Below are 26519 nucleotides of genomic sequence, written 5' to 3'. Positions count from 1 at the left end.
CGACGAATAGTCCTGTGGCACCTTCGAGACAAACAAAAATACATAGAGTATGATGAGCTTTTGTGGGTAACACCTGTGTTGGGTAGATACTTTAAACTAGGGATATCAACAGGTAGTCGACTATACGATTAACCAATAAGTCTGGGCTTATCGGTTAATCATGTCGACTACACACATTTTTTGCCCCCCCTGCTGCCTCTATATCAGAGGCAGGAAGTGGTGGGGGGGGGGGAGCAGGAGCCAGTGCTGGGGGGAACTGGCTTGAAAGCCTGTTTTCCCCCAGCCCTGGCTCTGCTGTGGTGCCTGCCCCTCCCCGCATGCTGCTGCTTCTGTCAGTTCTCCCTGGGGAGCAGTCCCTGTCCACACGGGGAGATCTGAGCTCCCCATGGACAGAGGTTGCTCTGCCTCCCCACAGAGCAGCCTCTGTTCATGGTGAGCGTGGGCCCACCATGGACAGAGACTGGTCCCTGGCAGTCGTCCCCGTCCTCAGCTAGCCCTGGTCGCTGAGGATAGAGGCTGCTTTGTAGCAGCCTCCTCCTCCCCCACAGCAGCCTCTGTCTGTGGGGAGCTCAGACCCCCTGTGGATAGGGGCTGCTGCCACCCTGCACTGCTGCCTCTGTATCAGGGGTGGCAGGCAGATGGTCTGTGTGAGGAGCTGATTTTTAAACTGTCTCCCCGCGAGGAACGGCTCCTACCTAGCACTCTGCGTTGCTGCCTCTTATACAGAGGCAGCAGCATGAGGTAGCAAGAGGCTCCCCAGGAGTGGGGCTGGAGTACACGAGTTGCCGGCCCCGCCCCCAGAGACTATCGAATAACCGTGTAACCGATAAGAATTCACATGGTTACACGACTATTCAATTAACCAGTATCCAACATCCCTCCTTTAAACTTCAAGCAAATTCTGTTATCATACAAAAGTAAACGTTTTGGGTGAATTCCCAGTCGTTGCATGGGGTCTCATCATGATGGCAGTGTGAGAAGCAGCTTGTTGAAATAGAAATGTTTTATACTGAGGCAGCAGAATGACTATTTTTGCAGTATTGATGGCACGTCTGAAACCATCCCCTGCACTTCTTAACTGCTAGAGAGTGGCTTGCTTTTTTTAAATATTAGGGAAGTAGCCGTGTTAGTCTGATTTTGGTAAAACCAAGATCTTTCTTCATTGTATTTACTTTCCTCATTGTATTCCTTTGTTATGTCAGGGCTCGACAATTTAGGTAATCTACTCACCCCAGGCGAGTAGATTGTAGCCCAGCATGGCGCCGCGGCACGATCAGTGCATGCGCAGCGCAGTCTGTGCGTGCACAGCGTGCTGAACTACGCAACTGGCAAGCCCTGATAATGGTCCTGCCAGTTCACTTTCAGAATATGATCTGAAGAAGTGGGTCTGCCCCACAAACGCTCATCACCTAGTAAACTATTTTGTCAGTCTTTAAAGTGCCACATATTTTCCTTTTCTGTTTTAAAAACAGCCACCCAAAAATGGCCCTTTCAAAGCTGTTGATGCTGTTTTCTGGTGGCTTTTCTCTGATAAAAACCACTGTCATCTCCTCAGGGCTTCTTCCCATCCTAATTACAACGGAGCCCCTCATTAGCTCTGTCGGGAGACAGTCAAACAACATATGGTATTTTGCACTTTAGGATGCTGTGGTTACCAAGCACTGGAGAGAGACAGGAAAAGGGGGAGTTAACATTTCATAACCATTTATGGAACAAGCACAGCCCTCGTTGGACCCAGTTCAGCAGAGACTGTGGGCCTCAGATCAGGAACTTTATCTGGCTAGTAATTGCATCGGCATGCTGGCTTTCTTGTGCATGCGTGTGGGCACTTGGGGAGCAGGATTCAAAGCTGCAGAACTTTTGTGCTGGCATCCTCTCGTGAGTATGAATTAAACAGCTCTCACGTGCAGGACCATGGCTGGATTCTACAATTGCCTGAAAAGTAAAAAGTAAGTGATGTTCTAACCTTTTCCCTCTACCTTTTCTGAAGTTAGTTGATCCTAGCAGGTACTCTCCAGCTGTGTGTCGGCTATCTGCCTAAGACCTAGAAGCGGTGAATAAAATGGCCATGTTCTCACCCTGATGTGCCATTCGTAATAACAAAGAGCAGAATAGGCATTATGGCTGTAGAATTAAACTAATGAGAATAAAAAAAAATGTTTGTTAGTGGACTAAATATCGCTGGACACACTTACTATCCCTAGAAGGGATAAAGAAGGAAAAAACCCTCTCTTCTTTCCAGATTATTCACAATTGTACAACCAACTTAGGTAAACATAAGAGAAACAGAAAAATGCAGGCTAGTTTCAAAGAGCTGCAGTCATAGCATTAGCTACTCCTTAAGAAATTCATGTGCACAGCTTTTGCTCATAAAGGCTGAAGTGTTGGGGTTTTTTTTTCATTTTTGTTCTCCACTGTCCAATTGTCCTTTTTCTTGTATTTAAAATCTATCATTTTGGTGGTTACACTGTAATGGGCTGTGGGCCAGCTGTGAAGGGAGAATAAAATCGAACACTGCGTGATTATATTTGTGCTTTAGTAACTACGAAGGCACCTTGGTTTTTCCATTGATACTCTCCCTGCTAAGGAAGGGGGGGGGGGGACGACAAAATATTCTGTTGTAAAAGCAGAGCCATGATATTTTAAGTGAGCAGACTGTACAGGGCTCTATGCTTGTCATACAGTACAAGATTCCCTGGAGGAAGAATAGCAGTAAAATGCCAACAAAGTTACATCTTGACGCTTAAGATAGGAACACATGATTCGTCTGTCATGCAGCCTTGTTCAATGTGTGAGTGAAATCCCGTTAATGGGAAAGCTTCCATTGACTTCAGTTCACTCTCTCTTCTCCCTCAGATTACATACTTCAGTCTAAGAGCCTGTCGTACTGCTTCCTTTGAGACTCGGAAAGTCAAAGGGCAGTCAACTCCATTGTATTTCATCCAGGGTTTCCACTGGATTTTCATTCCCTTCGGCACCTCTGACTATCTCAGCCAGAATCTATAAAAAGGGTTTCCATGTTTAGAAGAGAAAGTAATACCCGTGCAAAGAGAGCGACTAGCTACGAGGGAGTCTTGCATTTGTGAGAGAGCCACCTTGTAATTATCTCTAATTAGGAACCCATGGAAATCTGATTTTCAAGGCTAATGTAATTGCCTACTTCCGTTATTAAAACACCATTCCCGGAACTTTCTGCTAAAACTTTTTTCTGACGCATCATTTAGGATCCATTGTGGCAGAGGCAAAAATGGATCTTGTGGCCTGGGAGACCATTAGTTTTAAAAAAAATTGCCAGATGAAACGGCGCTGAATTAGGTTCTGATGACGTCCGTGCCTTTCCCATTGAATCACTGCCTTTTGTTTGCCTTTGTCCCCTTAAATGCCGATTTTCTTTATTTCGTTGCTGCTCTGGGTTTGTTTCGACTCCGTTTCAAAAGCTGTCATCTTAGCTTTGTGATCCGTTCCTGGGTGGATTAGTGCAAATATTAGCACTTGGCAGTCTTTTTTGTTTGATGTTCATACGCTACTTTGGTGGCTATTGCCAATTAAAACCAGTATTTAAAAAAAAAAAAAAAAACATTGTGATACCAGGTGGAGTACAAGGTAGCATTTTTATGTGGCGTGTTAGGAATTTGACCTTATGGGTTTGTCTACATGGGGCTATTGAGCAAAATAGCTATTGCTGTTAGGAACAATGTGTATATAGTTTCCTATGTGCCTCCCAGGCAGACATGACTCCAGAACAAAAGTTACTCTCTTCCAGAACAGAATGTCTACACTTGGAGTTATACTGGACTAGCAATTGTGGATTAGTTATCTCTGTGTAAAGACCGGAATAGTCTTTGCAGCACTGCTCTCAACTCTGTGCTTATTTACATCTACCCAAACGCAGTGACTTGCACACTTTCTGCACCTCCTCCCCCAATTGCTTGAACACCCCCATACACGTACGTGTGTTTCTGCTGAGGTTTGTAAAATGCTGTCGGAGTCTCTTCGATGAAGAATGACCCTGATGTAGCCAGATTTCTACTGTCCTGTCATCTCTAGTGGAGAGAAGTGCTCAGTAGAGAGAACTTTCTGGAATCCCTCACAAACTGTGTGGCCTGAGCAGTCGAGCAAGAAAGAGGTGAACCGAAATCTTATGTCCTCCAAGTCTCTTATCGTAAGTAGATTTTTTTGAATCACATTGACCTACACAAATTCATAACCTCCCTCCCCACAATTGGAGATATGCGTCGAGGTGATTCTTGTTTAATTTCGTGGGCACAGATCTCTCCTCCCCACATTCTTTGCAGCTACCTCGTGGTGTGAGGTGATGTACAGATGGAGAGAGGCAGGCAGTTCCTGTCCTGAAGAGTTTACAACAGTTAGGGGCAAGTTGGCCTGGGGGAGCGCATGCTGCCCATCAAGGATCTGTGGCCCATGAGACATTTTGTATACCACACACAGGGTTGCCAGATTGCACTGGTTTCTGTCCACGTAGTTTCCTACCAGTATTACTAAAGTGACACGCATGTAAAACGGGGACATGAAGTGACATGCACACAGCACTGACAGGGAGAGCTGTGCGCTCCTTCTGTGCCCAATCAGAGCGCAGCTAGGGTTCAATCAGCACATCCCGCACGTTCTAGGTACGTAAGCGCCGCTAGCAAACCGACCCTGCCTCAGGAGAACGTTTTGGTTACGACACTCTTGCAACCCACTCAGACAAGGTAGGGCCACTCCTGCGGCCCACGTGCTAGCCTAGGGCGCCTGTCACTGGTTTTACAAGCTAAATCGGCTGGAGTGGAAGTGGAAATAGGGACCAAGGCAAGAGTCTTCCCCAAAGCACATACAGATCAACGGCAGCACTGGGAACAGAACAGGCGCACTCTCCTGGCCGCTGAATCCCACTAGAATTGCAGATGTTTGGCCCTGGTTCTAAACACTCCCGTAGACTATCCCTGAACGTGTTCTGCTAGACCAGTGGTTCCCAAACGTTTCGGCATCACGCTCCCTTTTCGATTTTTGAAAAATCCTCACGCCCCCACCCCCAATAGCAGCAAACTTGTTGCCATAATAAAAAGGAACTGACCTTGGCCGAAAAACAAAAATAGCAAGAAAACTTGGGGGAAGGGGGAGCTGAGCCGCCTCGCGCCCCCCCTGGAATTTCTTCACGCCCCCCCCAGTTTGAGAATCCATGTGCTAGACTCTCTCTGTTACCGTCTCACTGAGCGCACCTAGGTTGGACAGCGAGAAATGAGGCCAGTTTAAAATCTTGTCTTGCTGAGCGCTAGGTCTGAAAAGCCAGTGTAAAGTTCAGTCGTGAGTCCAACGACGAGACAGCCGCCTCTTACGCCTCTGAGGCCAAACTCAAGGACACGCAGCACCTGTGTGGTGGGAGTCTTGGGAACGTGTCAGTCCTGGGAATTCGTAAATGCACATGGAATGGGGCTCCGTGTGGATTTGCCAGTGTACCCGAAAAGAGGCGTTTGCTTTGAGTAAAGCAAGCCCATAAATGAGATGTATGGAACTTTAATATTTGTTTACCGTGCAAGTAACTCCTAGGCCAAGGTAAGCAGCCTCCCTAAATGTAAACCTTCCTGTTGATACGGCTACGGTAATCAAGCCATGCCCTGTGGAAGGCAATGGGCCAGATTTATTCTTGGTGTAACTCCAGATTCATTCCTGGTGTAACTCCGGATTCATTCTTGGTATAACTCCATTTACCTCACTGTAATTCAGCCATGGATAAATCTAGTCTAAGTATCCGTTTTGTTTGGGGTTCTGTGCTTGACCCTAAAACTCCACGTGGAGCCCTCACTCCTGACACCTTTATGTTGAGGAAAAGAGCCAGAGCAGTATCAAGTCCTGAAAGACGTGGATCTGGAAGGATTTTCCTAGGGCAGCTGGTGCTGTGGTAGATGGCATTAAGGTTGCGCCAAAGGACCCCTCGGAAGACCCGGAATATGTGGTGCGTCAGTGGAGGGACGGGGGGAGGGCGGGGGCGGGAGGGGCGAGGAGTGACTTGGAGCTGCAGTACACAGCCCATAGAATATCCCCCAAGAGACTCCTGTAGCTACTAAGGCCAGATCTTCACTCTGAGTTCCAGAGCAGCAAACCAAGATGCAAATCTACAGCGTACCGCACAGTCGCATCTCATGGGGACAGTCCCACAGCGTTAGAGCAGTGTCCATAGCGGATGTTGCTGTAGGGCAAGCAGATTTGCTGCAGATTCACACCCTGGCTTGTGGAGCAGTCACTCACCATGTGGACAAATCCTTATACAATGGGAAATTAGTCGCTTCAAAATAGGGTTAGGATTTGGTCGCCTCGTCTCAAAAAAGAGATATTGGCATTGGAAAAGGTTCAGAAAAGGGCAACAAAATGATTAGGGGTTTGGAACGGGTTCCTTATGAGGAGAGATTAAAAAGACTGGGATTTTTCATCATAGAAAAGAGGAGACTAAGGGGGGATATGATAGAGGTCCATAAAATCATGACTGGTGTAGAAAAAGTGAATACGAGAAAGTTACTTACTTGTTCTCATAATGTAAGAACTAGGGGACACTAAATGAAATGAATAGGCAGCAGGTTTAAAACAAAAAGGTTTTCTTCACGCAGTGCATAGTCAACCTGTGGAACTCCTTGCCAGAGGATGTTGTGAAGACCAGGACTTTAACAGGGTTCAAAAAAGAGCTGGATAAATTCATGGAGGTTAGGTCCATCAATGGCTATTAGCCAGGATGGGTAGGAATGATGTCCCTCACCTCTGTTTGTCTGGAAATGGATGACAGGAGAGGGATCACGTGATGATTCTTATGTTCTTGTGTAGGATTTGGTCCAGGTTTCTCCTGAATGTCCATATGATATGGCAGTTTTCTACCGCAATCAGAGGAAATGTCAGGTCATTAGCTTTATCTGGATGGTGATTTACTGCTGAACAATGCCCAGCATTATTAATTCCCCTCTCGTGTTTGCCAAGAAAGCAAAGAGTGTGCACTCCTCCCAGAGTCACCGTGGTTTACAACATACTCACATGATACTGTGGCTGGCCAGATGCTAATCTAAGTAGACTTTTGTAAGACCTACTTGGTAAAAAATCAATTGCTCGCAGCCGTTATGACAATGAAGTATTGAGGCAGCTAGTACTTTATGACTCAAAAGAGTTTGTAAAAGAATACTCTTGCTGCCAAAGTCTTTCTCACTCTCTAAAAAGGCTCGCTGTAACTTAAGGAGCTTCATTCTACCAGCAGAACTGGGCAGCAGGAATTAGTGCTTGCAGGGGAAACACCCAGACTGCTGACCTCAGCAGAATGAAGAGTTCAAAAGGTAAAAATGTGCCGCTTCCCCTCAGAAATACACTGTGAAACTGGCTCAAAAACGTGTGTTTGCAGCTGCCAATTAAGCCCAACCGCCGACGCCTGGCTGGAAAGCAGCCTGGACCCAGAGAATGGAAACTAGGGATGTTACATTTAGATTAATCGGCTAATTGAATAGCTAACGCAATCTGCATCGACTATTTGATTAGTCAGTAAGGATGCTCCACCGTTGAAGTGTAGCAACAGCTGCCGCTACACTTCAAAGGAGAAAGTGCTACAGAGAGCACGGGGCCAGCGGGGGACTCAAGCAGTCACCCGCTAGCCCCAGGCTGCACACGGCGTTTCAAAGCATCAGCACCGCATTGAGCCCAGGGACAGTGGGGGAGTCCTGGGCTGCACACGGTGTTTCAAAGTGTCAGCACCGTGTGGAGCCCAGGGTCAGTGGGGAGTCCCCAGCTTGTCCCGGGCTGCACGTGGCATTTCAAAGCATCAGCACCGCATGGAGCCCAGGGTCAGTGGGGGAGACCCGGGCTGCACGTGGCGTTTCAAAGCATCAGCACCGCATGGAGCCCAGGGTCAGTGGGGGAGTCCCAGGCTGCACGCAGCGTTTCACAGCATTAGCACCGTGCGGAGCCCAGGGTCAGTGGGGGAGTCCCGGGCTGCACGTGGCGTTTCAAAGCATCAGCACTGCATGGAGCCCAGGGTCAGTGGGGGAGTCCTGGGCTGCACGTGGCATTTCAAAGCATCAGCACCGTGTGGAGCCCAGGGTCAGTGGGGGAGTCCCGGGCTGCACGTGACGTTTCAAAGCATCAGCACTGCATGGAGCCCAGGGTCAGTGGGGGAGTCCCAGGCTGCACGCAGCGTTTCAAAGCGTCAGCACCGTGTGGAGCCCAGGGTCAGTGGGGGAGTCCCAGGCTGCACGCAGCGTTTCAAAGCGTCAGCACCGTGTGGAGCCCAGGGTCAGTGGGGGAGTCCCCGTCTGGTCCCGGGCTGCACGAGGCATTTCAAAGCGTCAGCACCGCGTGGAGCCCGGGGTCTGGCCCTGGATTGCACGTGGTGCTGCTGCTTTGAAGAACTCCCTGCTCTCCCCCCAGCCCTGGCTGCCTTTCTGATAGAGACAGCAAGGGGGAGGGGAAGTGACTAATCGACGAGTGGGTCAACTATCCGATAAGCATTTGCTTATCAGATAGCCGACTAGTCATTCACATCCCTAATGGAAACTGTTGATAACTGGGGAAGGGGGAGGCAACAGCCATTTATTGTAAATATTCACCATAATGTGTTCTAAGCCGTGAGGGTCTTTTTGCATCATAGGACTGATAAAGACAACCCTGCACAGCTGGCTCCCATTGTACCTGTGTGAAACCCGGATACTTGGGTTCATTGGACTCCGTACAAACTTTATACGTGGACTCATTTTGCATGGTCCCGAGTTCCTTGTTAGCATGGACTCCAATGACAAAGGATGAAATCCTGACCCCGAAAAATCAACGGTAGCTTTGCTGGGGTCAGGATTACACCCTTGGCCTGTATTATCATGCCATTGGTTTATGCCAGAGGAGCACTCGTAGGCCAGGTCTACACTAGAACTGGAAGGTTGGCTTAAGGGATGCAATTTCAGCTACGTATTATACGTAGCTAGAGTTGTTTTACCTTAAGCTGAGCATGGAGCCGTACTCACAGCGGGAGGCCGACAGGAGGAAATGCGTCCGTTGGCTTCTCTTACTACTTCTGACTGTGACCCGTACCCATGCTGCCTGGAGCCGCCCTCGGCCTTCGATTTACGGGTCTGTACTAGACCCTCTAAATCAAACGTCAGAACGTTGCTCTCCAGCGCGGCGAGTGAAGACGTGCCCTTAGAGTCTCATGCTGAGAAGTGCCGTTCCGTGCTGCTATTGTTTGAATCTGGCTCGCTGATTTTACCCTTTGTTTTAAAACTATACTTTAAAAACCACGTGAGCTGTTATTGGCGCAGTGTATTCTTCTACTGCAAGAAGTGGTTCTTAGTCTCGGAATGCCAGGGTACGTTGTGGAGAGACGTTCTGAGGAAGGGTTTCCTCAAAAAGCAGCTGCCTCTGTGGAAGGGAAATGGATACGTGGGTTGGGCTAGCTGGTGGCTTTCTACTTCACACAGATGTAAGGGAGGTAGGAGGGGGCCAGAGAGGATCTAGTGTGTGGGCTGAGTAAGTCTGTTCTTCACACAGGATGGCTACGTCTACACTGGCATGATTTTCCGGAAATGCTTTTAACGGAAAAGTTTTCCGTTAAAAGCATTTTCGGAAAAGAGCATCTAGATTGGCAGGACGCTTTTCTGCAAAAGCACTTTTTGTGGAAGCGTCCGTGGCCAATCTAGACACGCTTTTCAGCAAAAAAGCTCCGATCGCCATTTTCGCGATTGGGGCTTTTTTGTGGAAAATAAATCTCTGCTGTCTACACTGGCCCTTTTGTGCAAAAGTCTTTCGGAAAAAGACTTTTGCCCGAACGGGAGCAGCACAGTATTTCCGCAAAAGCACTGACAATCTTACATGAGATCGTCAGTGCTTTTGCGGAAATTCAAGCGGCCAGTGTAGACAGCTGGCAAGTTTTTCCGCAAAAGCAGATGATTTTGTGGAAAAACTTGCCAGTCTAGACACAGCTGAAACGTAACATGAAAGAACCACGTTAGGGTCCGGATACCTGTTCGCTAACCATACATGCAAGGTGTATTACACGTGTAAACGCTCTCTCTGCTGCTCTGGCACATGTATCCGCATCAAACACAGCGTCGCTAGAAGGCTTAGAAGCTATTTAAAGGGGTGCTATGCAATTTCTGGATCCTCCACCTCCCCACACCCATGCGTTTCACTCCCTTCCCATCCGGGTGCCTCACTGGGGTAATACCCCCTCCCATCAACGTGCGCACATTGCACTGAACATAAAAGCACGAAGGATCGGTCACGTGTGTCCCACGGAGGAGACCCCAGCTGCACACAGGGAGTCTGTGCACAGCTGTGGCAACATCAGAAAGTCCCAGCTGACTGACCAGAATGGGGCTTTCCCAATCCGTCTTCCCAGCATGACTCTTAACTGGAATCCTGCTGCTGAACTCGGCATGGCCTTTCTGACAGTCATTGGAATGGGTAATGAGCGTCAGTAACGCGCCACGACCCTTAGCGCCGATTGGAAACACATTTTCCCCAGCTGTCCGCTTCAGAGCCTCTTGCTTTTTTGCAAATCTGAAATAACACACAATAAAATGCAAACTGGCCGCCTGGAGTAGGGATGCCCTGTTCTCCACTCAGGGCATTGCACCTGGAGCACAAGGGCACAGCCCTCCTGACTTAGATCTGGCCAGCAGGGCGAGGGGACAGCTGGGCCAGACCTAAGCAGCAGGGCAGATGCATGCTCCAGGTCTCGATCCACAGAGCTGAGAGCCTGGCCTGCTGGAGGACAGGACCTGCCATCACAGGATCCGTGCAGGACAGGCACACTCTGCAACCCCTTGGTCCCACCAGCAGGGGCAGGATCATCTCTCTCCCACCAACCTCCATGACAAAACTGATAACACAAAATAACGTGAAATTCCCCACCCAAAATAAAACAAAAATATTTTTTTTAAAAAGAATGTCATGGTAGGTCATCAGAGCTGCATGATACTGATTTGCTTCCAAAGGATTAAAACTAATAGCAGGTTTAAAACTAATAAAAGGAAGCGCTTCACACAGCGCGTAGTCAACCTGTGGAACTCCTTGCCAGAGGAGGCTGTGAAGGCTAGGACTATAACAGAGTTTAAAGAGAAGCTAGATAATTTCCTGGAGGTTAGGTCCATAAAAGGCTATTAGCCAGGGGATAGAAGTGGTGTCCCTGGCCTCTGTTTGTCAGAGGCTGGAGATGGATGGCACGAGACAAATCGCTTGAGCATTGTCTTTGGTCCACCACCTCTGGGGCACCTGGTGCTGGCCACTGTCGGCAGACAGGCTACTGGGCTAGATGGACCTTCGGTCTGACCCAGTACGGCCATTCTTATGTTAAGGATATAAAGTACTTTAAAAAGTCTGTACGAGCAATCTCTTAATCCGCTTCTCTGTTGTCTTCTGAAAAGGCAGCCTCCAGGAAATAAAGCAAACTGGGGATGTACTAGTGGAGGCAATTAACCGATAAGCAGAAGCTTATCGGTTAATGCTCTAGACTACACACATTTCCCTCTCCCTCCTCCCCCTCCGGCCAGTGTATTTTTTAGCAGGCTGGCCAGCAGCCCAGCTCAATCCTGGCCTGGCTTGCATGGGGTCTGGGAGGACCTACGCCCACTGTGGCTCTGCATTTTAAGTGCATCAGGAGCTGGGTGGGCAGGCAGCCCGGCTCAGTTCCAGCTCGCACTGCATCCGGGAGCTCAGACATGCCTACCCCTTCCCAGACAGGGGCTGCTGCCACCCCGCACTGCTGCCTCTGTATCCGCACAGGGCGACAGGCAGCCGGTCCATGAGGGGAGCTGATTTTTACACCGGCTCCCCTTGTGGACCAGCTCCCTCCTGGCACCCCGCACTGGCTGCCGCCCCCGCCCCCGGGGACTATCGAATAGTTGACTAACCGATAAGAATTCATGAGGTTGCTTGACTAGTCGAACTGCTATTTAACATCCCTAAAGAAAACTCACTTCACAAAAAAGTTGGCCCCTTAGAGTAATACGGTATCCCACTGGGACTACTCTCCGCAATGGGCCCTATGCCTGGTCAATACGTGTTTACAGGGTCAGGCCTGTGGTCTTGCAGTGCCTGTGATAAGGAATAAACGGTCGGTGTTCAGAATGGACCCCAAAAATGATGCGGTCGCCCATTGAAGATACAGGAGAATCGAGGAAGGCAGAATATACTTGGATTTGGGGCCAGGCCACGGGGGCTAACACCCACATTCTTATATTCTTGGAAGGCACCATGACATCTTTAGTGACCACATTAAATGTGACCAGTAAAGTGCACTTAATTGCAGTCTATTCTAGAAATACTTTCTGAGCTGGCGTGCAGAACTTTCCGCCAAGTATTTCAAGTCACTTCTAACACAGTAGATTGGTCTTTGAAAATTGGCAGTTGGCACTGAGCATCAGGGACCGTTACTATTCAAGGAACTAAATTATACCATGTTTAGTATCACAAACTATATGTTTAGTAGTACGGAAAACTCCAAGGCCAGAGATATGCACCAATACCCAACCCAAGATTTACAGAACGTGATCACATGCGGCCCCGGGCTTGGATTCCTTGGAGCACCAGGCTCAGGCCGGCGACAATGGGATGTTGTTCAATGAGCATGATTAGCTGGAAGCCTTTTCGGAAAGGGAACTGCATACAGCAATTCAGGCTGCTTACACTCACCCCACCAGAAAGAAACATGGACACTAAGATGAAACAGAATTGTTTGTTGTATCAATAAAAGCAAGCAGGATCTTATGAGGGGGATAAGGCAAAAAGCCACATTATTGTAAAGATAATAATAAAGAATAAAGAAAAGATAGAAGCAAACAACATTGTTTAACTACTTATTCCTATCGTTACTTAACCCTTATACACTTAGGGTATGTCTAGACTACAGGGTTTTGTCGACAGAAGTTTTGTTGACAGATACTGTCGACAAAGCTTCTGTCGACAAAGAGCGTCTAGACTACAGTACGTCGACAAAACTGCTGGGTTTTGTCGACGTTATGTCGACATAACTCAAAGGCAGTGTGGAGGCAGGTATAGTTTTGTTGACAAAAGTCCACATTTGTCGACAAAACCCTGTAGTCTAGACACACCCTTATATATAAACATTCATTCAATCATTCATCCATTCATTCAGGTTCTGTGTATTGTTATAGTTCCCAGCCTGGAAGTTGCTTATGACAGAATACTGGCCAGGTACTCTGTACACAAGTGATGGGAGTGGGGAGGGAAGTCCTGATCAGATGCGCATCTGAAACTCCTGGTGGGCTGGCAGCAGAACCTTGGACTCTGACTCCATAGTCTTTTAGTCCAGTTCTTATAGGAATTTCTTCCTATGCCAGTCTATGGGAATTGCTGCATCATGCTGATGTCCAGGGTGGCTGCCAGGTGCTCATCAGTGATCTCATCGGGTGGACCTCCAGTACTTGGTTTTCTCCACTTGACACCTTTTGGTTGCACTGGCACCTGACGCCTTCTTCAGTCCTTTGTTGCTGCATTCTCAGGCTGGCACCTCTCAAAAACCATTCATTCATCGTCCAAGCACTCTCTCTCTTACATCCATTCCCTAATTAATGTTTCCCATACAGTATTTTGTATAATAATAACTTTACATATACGAGAGTTGTAGTTACAAAAAGTCACAAGTTTCTGGGTGGCATTTCTTAAAACATTCTCTCTCTGAGTGCTGAGTTAGTGACTGTTATAGTTATAGCAATGCCCTTAGTTAATTACAGGGCTTGGCTCCCAGAGCAGAGTTAGTGGCTTGACAATGCATTGTTACAATGTATGGCTGCAATGTCAATTTCAAGCAGCCCCTTGCAAAAGCTTGAGCCTGGGACACAGAGTGGGGAGCTGTTTCTGGCTATATAGTAATAAATCTAAACATTTAACAATCTTAACAAATAATAATAATAAATCTAAACACTTATATGCTTATGCTACTTAACAAACTTATGCTACTTAGACTTTAAGTTGTGGGGAACAAATTATGGGGAGTCACTTCCACTTGGGGGAATCAATTTTAACACATTAATATGTTATCCCTACATACTGACCATATAAATCAGGAGCCTGACCATGTAAACATTGTACCATTGGTGGTACTCACAATAATGAGCGCTTTCCTGGAAAGTAAGTGTTTACAGGGTCAGTAATTGATTAAAAGTTAGGGAAGAAAGGGCTGGAATAAATGGTCCGGTTTCAGAATGGAAATAGGTAAAATGTGGTGTTGCCCAAGATCTACGCTGGTGCCAGTGCTGTTCATCATGTGCATAAATTCTGTGGAATAGGGTAAACGGTGAACTGGCAGAGTTAGCAGATGCTACAAAAATACTCAAGATAGTTAAGTCTAAAGCTGGCTGCCAAGAAATGCAAACGGATCTCATAAAAGTGGGTGACTGGGAAACAAAATGGCAGATAAAATTCAGTGTTACTAAGTGCAAAGTAATGCATATTGGAAAACATCTCTCTCTCTCTCTCTCACACATATACATATATATATATATATATATATATGAATATGAGATGGGGCCTAAATCAACAGCTACCACTCAAGAAACATCTTGGAGTCCTTGTAACTAGTTGTCTGAAAACATCCACTTAATATGCAACAGCTGTCAAAAAAGCTAAGAAAATGTCAGGAACCATTAGGAAAGGGATAGAAAATAAGAAAGTGAAAGCCATAATGCCAGGGTACATCCACATCTTAAGTACCGTGTACAGCTCTGGATGCATTAGAATTGGAAAAATGAAGAAAAGGACAACAAAAATTGTTCGTGGTATGTAGGGTTGCCAGGTGTCTGGTTTTGAACTGGACAGTCCAGTATTTGAGCTTTCTGTTCAGGAAACAAATTGAGGCACTTTGGCCTTTGAAGTGTAGCAACAGCCAGACTGTTGCTTATTGACTAATTGAAATTGCAAATTGTGTCGACTATTCGATTAGCCCATCAGTCTAAATTTAACGTTCCTAGTACATGTCAAGGCTGGTAAAACAACAGTCCAGGAGTTTTATTAAATAAAATATTGGAAACCAAACAAAGTTAATTTCAGGCCTGTTGGCTTTTCCCAGCTCTCACTTTGTTTTATGTTCGTTCATTATTATTGGGGCAGCACCTGTTCCCGGGCCAGCGCCTTAACTGTGCTAAGCCGCGTCCAAATGCACACAAAAGCCGTCTCTTACTGCTTTATCTGGTTTTGCCTTTGCTATTTACAAACTCAAAGCAGCGGTTGCTGATTATTGTATTTGCACCCATACTTAAGCTTGTCCAGAATGGTATCAATTAGAAAACAGAGGCATGATCTGCTGAGAACTTTTTTGCTAGGTAGGGGTGTTATTTTAACTTAATAGTTCTAACAGTACAACGCCTAGTGTGGAGGGCGGTATAATTCAAGCTGCATAATGTTTGTGGGTAGGCAAGCCTTGAGTTAGCTTTGGCATGCCTGGTTAAAGAACAAAGAGTGTTCTGGCTTACTGTTTTTGTTGGGGCTCTTTCTTTTGGCTTGTCATTCCAGAAGTCTGGTGCCAATTAGTGAACCGTGAACTTCAATTCTTAGTCATAAAGAATTGACAAATGCTTAGTCATTCTCAGAAACGCGCAGTGATGCGTTTGCCAGACAATGTATACGTAGCGCTCCTCCTAGTGTGGCGTTCGTGTCGCGCAGATCCAACGGGGCTGTATTTTGAGAGCGACGTAGCTCTGGGGAAAATGCTCAACGTTATACTGCACGTTTCCTGTCAAGCTATTCAACTGGAGCAACATGCCGGTGGCTGGAAACCTGGTTGGGATGGGACGTGATTTTGCTGATTCGCTACGGCAACCCCAGGAGGTTGTTTCTGTTCATTACAGAAGGGGTTAACGTGTCTTCCTCTGAGCTAGAGAGAAGTTGAGAGTGGTGGGTCGGTGTCCGGGTGGGTTCTCACGTTGTTGCTTGGACAGAAGAGAAGGGAGCGTCCTGAAAGGAAACATGCTAGGAACAGCCGGGCTCGGGAAAACAGAAAGTCTGATGGTGAAATTCAGAAAGTGGGTAAATCTTTGGCTCACACTTACGGTATTTGTGAACATGGGGTGCTGTCATTCCACCCACAGCCCTCCTTTCCCTCACGTTGCTGCCCCTGGATTGCTTGAGAGATGAAGAGGGATGTCTTGTGGGCGACTGCATCCTTCCAGCTGGTGGCCTGTTGGTTGCAATGAAGCGGTGTCACTAGGTCTCAGCAGTCCCCAGTGCTGCCATGGGTCTTCAGCTTTTGCCAGCAGGTTTTGTGATTGGCTACTCCCCTCCCCAGATTGCAATCCCCTCGTATGTTCTTATGAAGCATGTAGTGTGGGGCTGCAATTCTTAATGGCCTGGCTGCTATTGCCGCGGCTCGGAGCCTCGGGCCCTTTAGAATTGCCAGGCCCTGGGGTATTTGCCCCATTTTCCCCCTTTCCTCTGTTGTCGGGCCTGTTCATCCAAGCAGGGGTACAAAAGGCAGCCAGCGAGAACACGCAGCCAGAGCTCAGTGAACCATTGAATGGTCACCGGGATTAAAAAGACCTGCCTCCATTCACATCAGCCATTTGGAGTAAATCTTTTGTGCACCCCTGTAGATCAAGGGGAGGGAAATCGTTTAGGGCAGTGGTTCCAAACCTTTTTATACCATGGACCGGCAAACTCATTCAAAAACCGTTGGCGGACCGTCACAAAAATATTTTGCATATTCATTTTTTAAATTAATGTATTGCACATTTGCATCTTCATTATGGGCATTTTAGCCCTTGGTATTTCAGGCAAATCAAAGGAGGGGGGCAAGATGGCTAACAACTATTCGGAAAACCTGCTGTGTGCACATATTAAAAAAAAACCCAATAAAATAGCTGCTAATACTTGTTAAAGAGTCTTCTCCAGGCCAAACCTTTTGCCTCAGTTGTAGGGTTGCCAGATGGTTGCTGGGAAAATTTTGTTGAGCCAAAAAAAAAAAAAGTGCGCCAGAATTTTCTCAATTTCTTTACTGGTTCAGTAACGGACACCTGGCAACCCTACTCAGTTGCACCAGAATTAGAGGCAGTACTAACAGGTCTGACCGTGCTGGCATATTCTGCACACTCCTATTTTCCTGTGCATAATAACAATGTGTGTACCTGCAGGCTGGGAGCAGATAGAGGCCGGGGGAGGCTTCCGCCAAGCAGGGAGGGAGGGAGAACGGAGTCGCAGGAGCAGCCGCTTTGCACCCAATGTTTGGCCCGCCAGCTGGGCTGCGTAGCGATTGCCAGAGCTGGAACTGGGGCCATGGCGAGGCTGGAACTGGGGCGTAGTAGGGGCAGCCTCACGGTGGTTCCGGCTCCAGCTGCAGCACCCCCAGCTTCCGGCCACCCCACTCACATTGTTGCTGCCTGCAGAAGGGCGCAGGAAGGGAATTCCCTGGGTACCCCAGGAGGCAGAAGGAAATAAAAATGGGCAGCATGGCCTGGCAATGTGCCGCATCCCCTCAGACAGGGGTTCGCAGCCCGCCGCGGTCTGTGGACCGGCAGTTGGGAACCGCTGACTTTCTGTTTCTGGCCTTACTGGGATGAACAAAGTTGGAGAACTTTCTCCTGTTTCCCTTCAGATGAGAGTTGCTGGGCTGTTGTGGTTTAGGTTTATATTCCAGAGTCCAAATGATCAAAGGCACGACCACGATAAGAAACAGCTCTCTGCGCTTCTAGTAATTCTAAAAATACCTCATAGATCAAGGGACTGTCCTTCTCCCTCAGGCTAAGATCCAGTGTTTGTTTAACAGCAGGAATTTGCTAGATTTGGAATTAAAGGCGGTCATAATGAATGGCGCATACTGTCTCATAGTTACAAGAATGACCCACCAGGTGGAATCCCTCTTGCTTTAAAAAAAAAAAACCAACAACAAATTGTATCATTTTGTTCCCCTCCTTCTTAATTCCTTATCTGCATTTCATGGCCTTGCCGCTAAGACCCAACAGAATTCTTCTCCCGTTTAATCCTCCTTTTTCTATTGCTATTTATTTTCAGTTCTTATGTCCTCCTGCTCTCCCTTCCCTAGGCTGGTTCCTTCAGTCCCTGCTCCCAAAATTTGCTTTGCATTTTCTTTGATGCAGTCTCTACAGGCTCTTGGTGAGTCACGTGCTCCTCCACCTTCCAAACACGAGGGGCTGGAGTCTCAGCGGGTAGAAATCCGCAATGGTTCCATCGGTTGACTCCAGATGAAGATCTAGTCCCCCTGTGCCCAGGAAGCGAGACCTTCATCGCATGGCCGTTGACTAGGCGACATGATTTTTGGCTTGCCCCTCCCCCAACAAATTGATCCTGTCCCCATACCCAGCCCCTATCCTGGTCTGCCCCCCAGACTCATCTCTGCTCCTCCAGAGGTGGATCTCTCTCTCTCAGGCCTGGGGGTCCTGCACTGGGGTCCCGTCTCTCCTTGACAGACTGGGAGGCCAGTTCCAGAGGCTTTTCAGACATCCCCCCCACTATCCCAGGAAGGGTTCCGCAGAAGGGAGGGAGGAGAAGCTAAGGCCCATCCAGAGCCTGTTGCTCCCAGAAGGGGAGGAGGAAGAGGCGCTGCTGGGCTCTGTAGCTCCCTCCCAAGAAAACAGCTTCAGGCTGCTGGGGCGAGGGGCTGCTCTTCCAGTAGCAGCTCTGATTGGTTGCTCGGCTCCAAGAGGCGGGCTGATGGGGTAGGCAGCCAATCTGAGGGGGATCCTCTCCCCAGGAAAGGCTTAAATTCCCTAGAGGACTGGAGATTCTCTCTCCTCCTGCCACTGCCAAAATCCAGTCAGGGTGAAAACTAAGGTTGCCAGGTGTCCAGTATTCACCTGGACAGTCCGGTATTTTCACCTCCTGTCTGGTAAAAAAAATTCAGAGAATACCGGACACCCGAGATGTCTGGTATTCTCTGAAGTTTTCCCCAGCCAGGAGGTGAAAATGTTGGGCACCTGGCAACCCTACAAGCACTCAGCCCCCTCATCCCCCCAAGTCCGCCTTGGCCCCCAATACCTCCACCCCCCTGACCCCAGCCCCCATGCTTACCTGGTTCCCCAAGGCTGCCAGCACAAAATGGCTACCAGCCAAAAGACCTAGGGGAAGCAATGCGTCCCATGGGATTAGGCTGCGGCGAGGCCTTGCAGTAGATGTTACCACCAACTGGATTGCGGGAGACCAGATGGAGAGATTCCCTGAGTTTACTGCCAAGAGCAGCATCTGGGACTATAACGCCTGCGTTTTAGTTGCACTCTCATAACCTAAAGACTGACTGTTTTGACTAGAGTGAGGTCTTATGGCACGGCTAACCCTCTGAACGCTTCCAGCAGTGTCTCCTTTCCTCCGTGCACTTGGAATTCCTGGCCGACTGAATATCTGTTTTAAATCCTCTTGGATTCCAATAATCCCAGGGAAATTCAATCTATGCAGTGTTTTCTCCTGCCCCCTATATAACCTACCAATTGGGGGATAACTGGCTATTTTGAAGAGGATCTAAAAAAACTTTAGAGCCACCTTTAATATTATGTGTCTTAAACGTAGGCCAGCAGTGCAGAATTGTATTGCTAGGGGCTGGACGACCATTGTGTTGGTCGCTGGAATTAGAACAACACCCAGCTCCTGCCTGGTGCTTCACGTCCACTGATCTCAAAAAAATGTCTCTATCGCTGTCCCCATTTTACACAACTGAGGCACATACTCACGCAGTAATCCAGCAGCAGAGCACCTTAGTCTCCTGGGTCCCAGTCCGGTGCTATGTTCACTGCTAAACAGTTTGCAGGGGAGGGCCAGATAACAGCGGAAGGACTGTGTTTAGTACAGCAGACAGCTGTTCCAGCATGCCCAGTTTGGTTTTGAAGCCCATGGCATGACGGACACAATGACAGCGTCGGTTTCACCCTGATTCCAGTCTGTGGCGTTCTGACAATTTTGACTCCCTGAGCACGAGGAATGTCTGCTGGACAGCGATAGTGGCTTGACATTTCCTGTGGCTGAGTCCGCTCTTTGGCTGGCGAAGACAGCATTCTGCAGCATCCTCGTGGATCTGACGTGGACGGTTCCAGCCACCCCCAAGTAGGGATGTTAAATATCGGTTAATTGAATAGTCGAGTAACCTCATGAATTCTTATCGGTGAGTCGACTATTCTATAGTCCCCAGGGGCAGGGCTGGCAGCCAGTGTGCTCCCGCCCCACCCCCAAGGAGTCCTCTGCTGCGCCACGTAAGGTGCCACGTGGGAGCTGGTCCACAAGGAGAGCCAGTTTAAAAACCAGCTGTGATAGAGGCAGCAGCTCAGGGTGGCAACAGCCCCTGTCTGTGGTGGGGGAGAGGGAGGGAAATGCGTCTAGTCCAGGGGTGGATGAGAGTGCCGTGGGGCCCAGGGCAGCGCTGCGGGGCCCTGGTCAGCGAAATTTCGTGGGGCCCCTCCTTTGACACGGCGCATGAGCGGGGCCTCGGGAAGCCCGGGGCAGCTGCCCCTCTCGCCCTGCCCTAAATCCGCCGCTGGTCTAGGCCATAGCGTTTACCTATACGTTTTTGATTATCGGATAATCGGTTAATCGACTACACTTTTACATCCCGACCCCCAAGTTTCTCAGGGTCAGGTAGCTTTGAAAAGGTCCCGTGTGGCCAGCGATTCTAGTGAGTGGTCCAGTGCAGTGGCTGGATGCCTCTGCTGATTCCCACCCCAACGTTATAGACGTTGAAGGTGGGAGAACAAGACATCTGGGAATGAGCAGCTTCCTTCCGGCTGTCTCCTAAAAGTTTCTCAGGGGTGGTTTAAAGAGGATGAAGCGCTGGAGGGGAGGGGGAAGTTTTGACCAATTTCTAATCGGGTGGAAATCAGCAGAGCGTAACAGCCCATAATATTGGCTAAAATCCTGTCCACACTGAGATCCTAATTGTATGTGCTCAGTCCTTTTAAAAATGGTCCTGGCACACTTGATATTTTTCCCTATGAAATGTCTTGGAGAAAACACGCTGTAGGAATGCTGTGGGCCGCATGTGGTTAATCTGGGTTAGCCACTGGTGGGCCACAAGACTTTTTGTTTACCTGAGTGTGGTAAACCGGACGCTCCCAGTGGCTGCGGATTGCTGTCCCAGGCCAATGGGAGCTGCGGGAAGTGGTGTGGGCGGAGCACTGCTTGGAGGCCTACCAGCAGTTAACCCTGATGAGCCGTGTGTGGCCAGTGCACTGGAGGGTCTCTGTAGATTGTTAGGGAGGGGTTTTATTCTCAGCGCGGAAAGGCTAGCGCTGAAATCAGTGGAAGCAAAGTGACTCATTATATATGAGGAGATGGGCCTGTTACCGCGTCTCGTGAGTGTAGAGGGGGGAAGAACTGGTGAAGTTGTTGCACCAGACAACATAAAGAGGTGTCCGTATTCCTCAGTCCAGTGTTAACCCCGGTTTGCATTTCTGCCTCGTTTTGAAGGATAACTTGCGAATGTTTCTTGTCTCGTTTTTGCCCTTCCTCTTCTTATCCTTTGGCTTGTCACACAATTACAGACTGAGTCTGTGTGACTGTACGAAAGGCATTTCCCGCTGCTACTTTAAAAAAAAAAACACAAACAAACCCTAGCATTCAGCTCGCCAGCTGTTTTCCATTAGAGCGGCACACATGCATGCCAGGAGGGCAGACGATGATGCTTCGGACGCTGTTGGGTAGCAAAAACCCTTCAGAAACTGTCCAGAAAAGCCTCTGGAATGCAAACAGTGAGGGGACAAGAATTCAATGGTTTTGTGGCTCGCTCAGGCAAACCACCTCATGGAGGTCCGGAGTGGGTTTGCCTGAATCGAGAATAAGAACGTGACGAATGAGGCCTTTTCTGTGAACTGTTGGCTCTGCAAGGCTTGGAACTGAGCACTCTCTGAGACCTCAGGGAATACGACTCCTGGATCCTCAGAATTTTTATTGATATTAAATATCATCTTGCTGCTTATCCAGACTTCCTGGTGGCGATTATGACTCTAGACTTTGTGACCCTTGGGAAAAGACCTTTTAACCTTTCAGAAATTTCCAGGATGCAAACTTTCTCTGCATGCAAATGTGTCTTTATTAAGGTCCTCACTCAGCAACTTCACTGTCACTAGTGTTTTCTTTTCTTTCTTAAAACTCCTCATTGACACTATGACCGGTGTAGATCGCAATCATAGAATCCTAGAATACTAGGACTGGAAGGGACCTCGAGAGGTCATCGAGTCCAGTCCCCTGCCTCATGGCAGGACCAAATACTGTCTAGACCATCCCTGATAGACATTTATCTAACCTACTCTTAAATATCTCCAGTGATGGGGATTCCACAGCCTCCCTGGGCAATTTATTCCAGTGTTTGACCACCTTGACAGTTAGGAACTTTTTCCTAATGTCCAACCTAAACCTCCCTTGCTGCAATTTAAGCCCATTGCTTCTTGTTCTATCTCAGAGGCCAAGATGAACAAGTTTTCTCCCTCCTCCTTATGACACCCTTTTAGATACCTGAAAACGGCTCTCATGTCCCCCCTCAGTCTTCTCTTTTCTAAACTAAACAAACCCAATTCTTTCAGCCTTCCCTCATAGGTCATGTTCTCTAGACCTTTCATCGTTCTTGTTGCTCTAGGAGTGTTTTAACTACCACACTCTTATGCCTGTTTAGGGCAGCCAGTGGTCTGTCCCACTAGCTCACTGGTGAGGAGAGCTAGAGTTGGAAATTTTTCAATAGACCAATCTAATATCCGGTAACTCTGGGCCAGGTTCAGATGCCCTTACACTAGCAGCTGCCTTCACTAGAACTAGTAGTGAAGGGGCTTACACTCAATTAAGGGGCTCAGAATCTGGCCTTCAAAGTGCCATTTGGCTCAACCCTTCCTACCAAGAGCACAGTGAGGTTCCACATTTGTTGTGTTTCCATAGCGTCCAGGTCTAATTTTCTCAGAGAGTTTGACAGCCGAGCAGTACTCGTACTGGCTTTCCCATGATCAATTCCAGACTCTTCTTCTGGGGAGGCAGGCAAGCTGAAGAGGGGAAACTGAGGGCAGAATTTGGCCCGGTCGATGGAACTGAATTATCGATTTTATTGATGGTGCATGAGCAAGAAGAGAACCCGGCTCGCTGCCCTGTGGTAACTGAGCTTAGTGGTCTGCCCTCAACCACACCCATTTGTAAGATGGGGTTAGTGACGCATCCCCGTCCTCCTCATGCTGGGAGACCCCTTTAGTTCCTGCAGATGGAAAACTCCACATGAAGGGCTGTTGCTGAGGAAAACGTTGCAGTTAATAATGGAAGCTGCATATTGCAGGAGCGTGGAGAGGAACAGATAGTCGCCAGTAGACCTGTGGTGGCTGTAAACTTATTACAATATTGATTGCTCAGCAGTTCCAGTGGCTGCTTTAAAAATAAAAACTCTGCCTCTTGGCAGGAGATGGATTGGTTTAACATATGCCCCTGCGATCTAAAGGCCAGCTGCAAATGGGAGCCAGTAATTCCTGTACAGTGATCCAGGAAACGGTGTTGTTGCTTTTTGCTTCATGCGAGGAATTTGTTAATTTGCGGGTTCTGAACTGATTGTGCAGGGCAAGGAGGGAAGAGCACAAGGTGTCTTTTCTAGGGAAGTGAAATATCGGTTCATTGAGTAGTCGAGTAACCTCATGAATTCTTAGTGGCTATTGGGGGCCGGCAGCCAGTGTGCTCCAGCCTCGCTCCTGAGAAGATGCCTGCCACGCCGTGCTGCTGCCTCTGTAACAGAGACTGCAACGCAGGGTGCCAGGTGGGAGTTTAAAAACCAGCTCCCTTTGTGGACCGGCTGCCTGTTGCCCTGTGCTGATAAAGAGGCAGCTGCGTGGAGTGGCAGCAGCCCGTCTGGGGAAAGGGTTGTCTGAGCTCCCGGACCCACTGCGAGCCAGAACTGAGCCAGGCTGCCTGTCCACCTGGCTCCTAATACACTTTAAATGCAGAGCCGCAGCGGGGTAGGTCCTGGACCCATTGCAAGCCAGGACTGAGCCGGGCTGCTGGCCAGCCTGCTAAAAAAATTTTACTGGCAAGTGTGGGGAGAGGGCGGATGTGGGTAGTCTATAAGCTTTTGCTTATCGGTTAATTGGTTAATCGACTATACTTTTACATCCCTAATCTTTTCAATGCCCCCCCCCCCTCTAGTCCAGCACCCTGGGGACCTGACCGGTGCCAGCTCAGAGAATTTACCAAACCACGGGAGATCAGTATTGTCTAGCAGCATCACCAACGCTTCCAGTGCTTACTGGACTCTGAGAAGACATTTAGGGATCAATTAGAGTTAGATAACTGCACAGAACACGGAGAGCCAGGTCTGGTGGCCAGTGTTCTCTCTATTTTTTTCCATCTATGTGTGGAATACATTTTGTTATGTGCACCAGGGTATGGACAGATGTGCACCACCTATAGAAACACACGTTACCGGCTTTGGGCAGCTGTGGGCTCTCTGCTAATCAGCTGGGCAGCACCTGATTCTCTCCTGAGTGGCCGCCCAAGCGCTCAGCTTACAGGGAACGCTGCGGGTGGCTGTAAACAAACTTTATGGGACCGCAGGAAATTTGCCTACACCCATGATAATGGCACATCCAGCTAACCGAAATCATGCCGGACCACGGATGTTGCTGGACCAGAGCATGCCGGACTAGAGAAGTTCTCCCTGTAGTTCTCTCTGTAGGTTGTGGCTGGCTGGCTCCTGAGAGATCTCGCAAGGGGCCAGCATCTTTTGTTGCACTGTGGTTTGCTACACTGCAGTGGGGGAGAGACCAGTTAATCTGGGGGAGGGAGGGGTGCAAATTGAAAGAGGATCTAAGACAGGGCTGGTGGTTCTGTAACTATGTACATGCACCAACCCTTCCATCCTCCCAGAGAGAGAATCCAGCCACTACTGGGGTCTGGCAAGCCTGTGTCCCAGCGTAGTATCACGTGTGGACTGGCGCTGCTGCTGCTGTGTCAGAGGAGAGGGGAAATCCTCACCCGATTGCTCTCAGTCCTGGTTTGTCCCCCAAAGTGCGCATTGGGCCCAGGATTCCCCCGTTAGTCCCGGGTGCCAGCTGAGAAATTTTGCGCTGCGCTAGAGAGAATCAGTGCTGTGTCCCTCTCGGAATTCCTTCCCCCTCCCGTGTCTCATGACCCAAAGAGGATTAAAAAAGTTGCTGCGCATGGCTGTGCCTTTATTTGACCTGGTATGTTTATCACCAAAAATCAATATACAGATTGCATTAAAAAAACCTTTGGCTAATGGGTTAGCGCCGTGGGAAAAGCTCACACGTTGCACATGGTCAGTACAGCTGATTGGAAGGCCGGTGACGATCCAGACACTGTATTGATACCCCAGCCTCAGCGCTGTGTATGTCAGCTCTCATTACGCTGTAGAAAAGGCGGCGTTCCAAGGATTCAATCAATGAGTGCCTGGACTCTCACATGCCTCTCTATCGACAGCTTGTCGTTTTCTCTCTCCACATTACCATCCCAGGCACCCACTGTCCAGGGTGCGTTCCCCATGATCTTTGACGCCCTTTTCTTCTAAAGCACAGTTCATTTACAACATAGCCAGTGGGTTACAACCCTGCTCGACTTAGGTTCTTAAATTCTGAGTTGGAAAAAATATTTGTTGCAATGTTTTAACAAGTAGCGCTCAGTGTTTTTAATTTGAATATTTACATAAGAACATAAGAATGGCTGTGCTGGGTCAGACCAAAGGTCCATCTAGCCCAGTAGCCTGTCTGCCGACAGTGGCCAGCACCAGGTGCCCCGGAGAGGGTGGACCGAAGACAATGATCAAACTATTTGTCTCCTGCCATCCTTCTCCAGCCTCTGACAAACAGAGGCCAGGGATACCATTTCTATCCCCTAGCTAATAGCCTTTTATGGACCTAACCTCCATGAAATTATCTAGCTTCTCTTTAAACTCTATTATAGTCCTACCCTTCACAGCCTCCTCTGGCAAGGAGTTCCACAGGTTGACTACGCGCTGTGTGAAGAACTTTCTTTTATTCGTTTTAAACCTGCTACCCATTAACTTCATTTGGTGTCCTCTAGTTCTTCTATTATGGGAACTAATAAATAACTTTTATTTATTCGCCCTCTCCACACCACTCATGATTTTATAGACCTCTATCATATCCCCCCTCAGCCTCTCCTTCAACATTTGTTCATTGAAGGCCTAGAACAATTCTGTTATACCTCCTCTCTCCCCCAAATTTACTCTTTCCTGCTTAGGACGTTAGCAGCTCTTTGATCGAGTGCTGGTTGTAGCACTAAATGGGCCATTGTCACAGATTCCTGATGTGCCCTTGAATAAGTCACCTGATCGCCATTTGCCTCGGTCAGTCCAGATGCGAGATTGGGTAAATGCAGGAGCTTATTTGATTGCAGATGCTGCCTATCCGATGCACTGCTCTGCAAGCGTTGCTGTAATGTTTTTTGAATTACCAAACTGAAAAAAACCCCTTCACTTTAGAAGCATGACAGTCCAAATTTAACGAAATTCGAGCAGGATTCTTAGCGGGCAGGCGAGATTATAAAGTGGTTTATATAAATGTATAACAGATGAAAACTAAGCAGGAAAAGCTAGCCAGCGTGAAATCAACATGGCA

General features: G+C 48.3%; 1 protein-coding gene across 7 annotated transcripts in view; it reads left to right on the top strand.

Moving 5' to 3' along the window:
• The window catches only part of LOC102451066 (uncharacterized), a 100259-nt gene that overhangs the window by 28086 nt on the left and 45654 nt on the right, over positions 1 to 26519 (top strand). For 4 of the 7 annotated variants that reach the window (XM_006135299.4, XM_006135298.4, XM_006135297.4 and 1 more), the window contains exon 1: positions 1713 to 1949. The exons of 1 other annotated variant lie outside the window; for it this stretch is intronic. In XM_006135299.4, coding sequence (XP_006135361.2) covers positions 1915 to 1949 — 35 coding nt within the window. In that variant the 5' untranslated portion in view covers positions 1713 to 1914. Of the gene's footprint in view, positions 1 to 1295; positions 1950 to 2856; positions 4163 to 26519 lie in introns of those variants that run through there. 2 more of the 7 variants (XM_075941125.1, XM_075941126.1) reach the window with 2 other exon arrangements.

The sequence above is a fragment of the Pelodiscus sinensis genome, chromosome 13 (assembly GCF_049634645.1).
Source record: "Pelodiscus sinensis isolate JC-2024 chromosome 13, ASM4963464v1, whole genome shotgun sequence".
Taxonomy (NCBI): domain Eukaryota; kingdom Metazoa; phylum Chordata; order Testudines; family Trionychidae; genus Pelodiscus; species Pelodiscus sinensis.
Note: the sequence above shows the minus strand (reverse complement) of the source record. Positions and strands in the feature narration are given on the sequence as shown.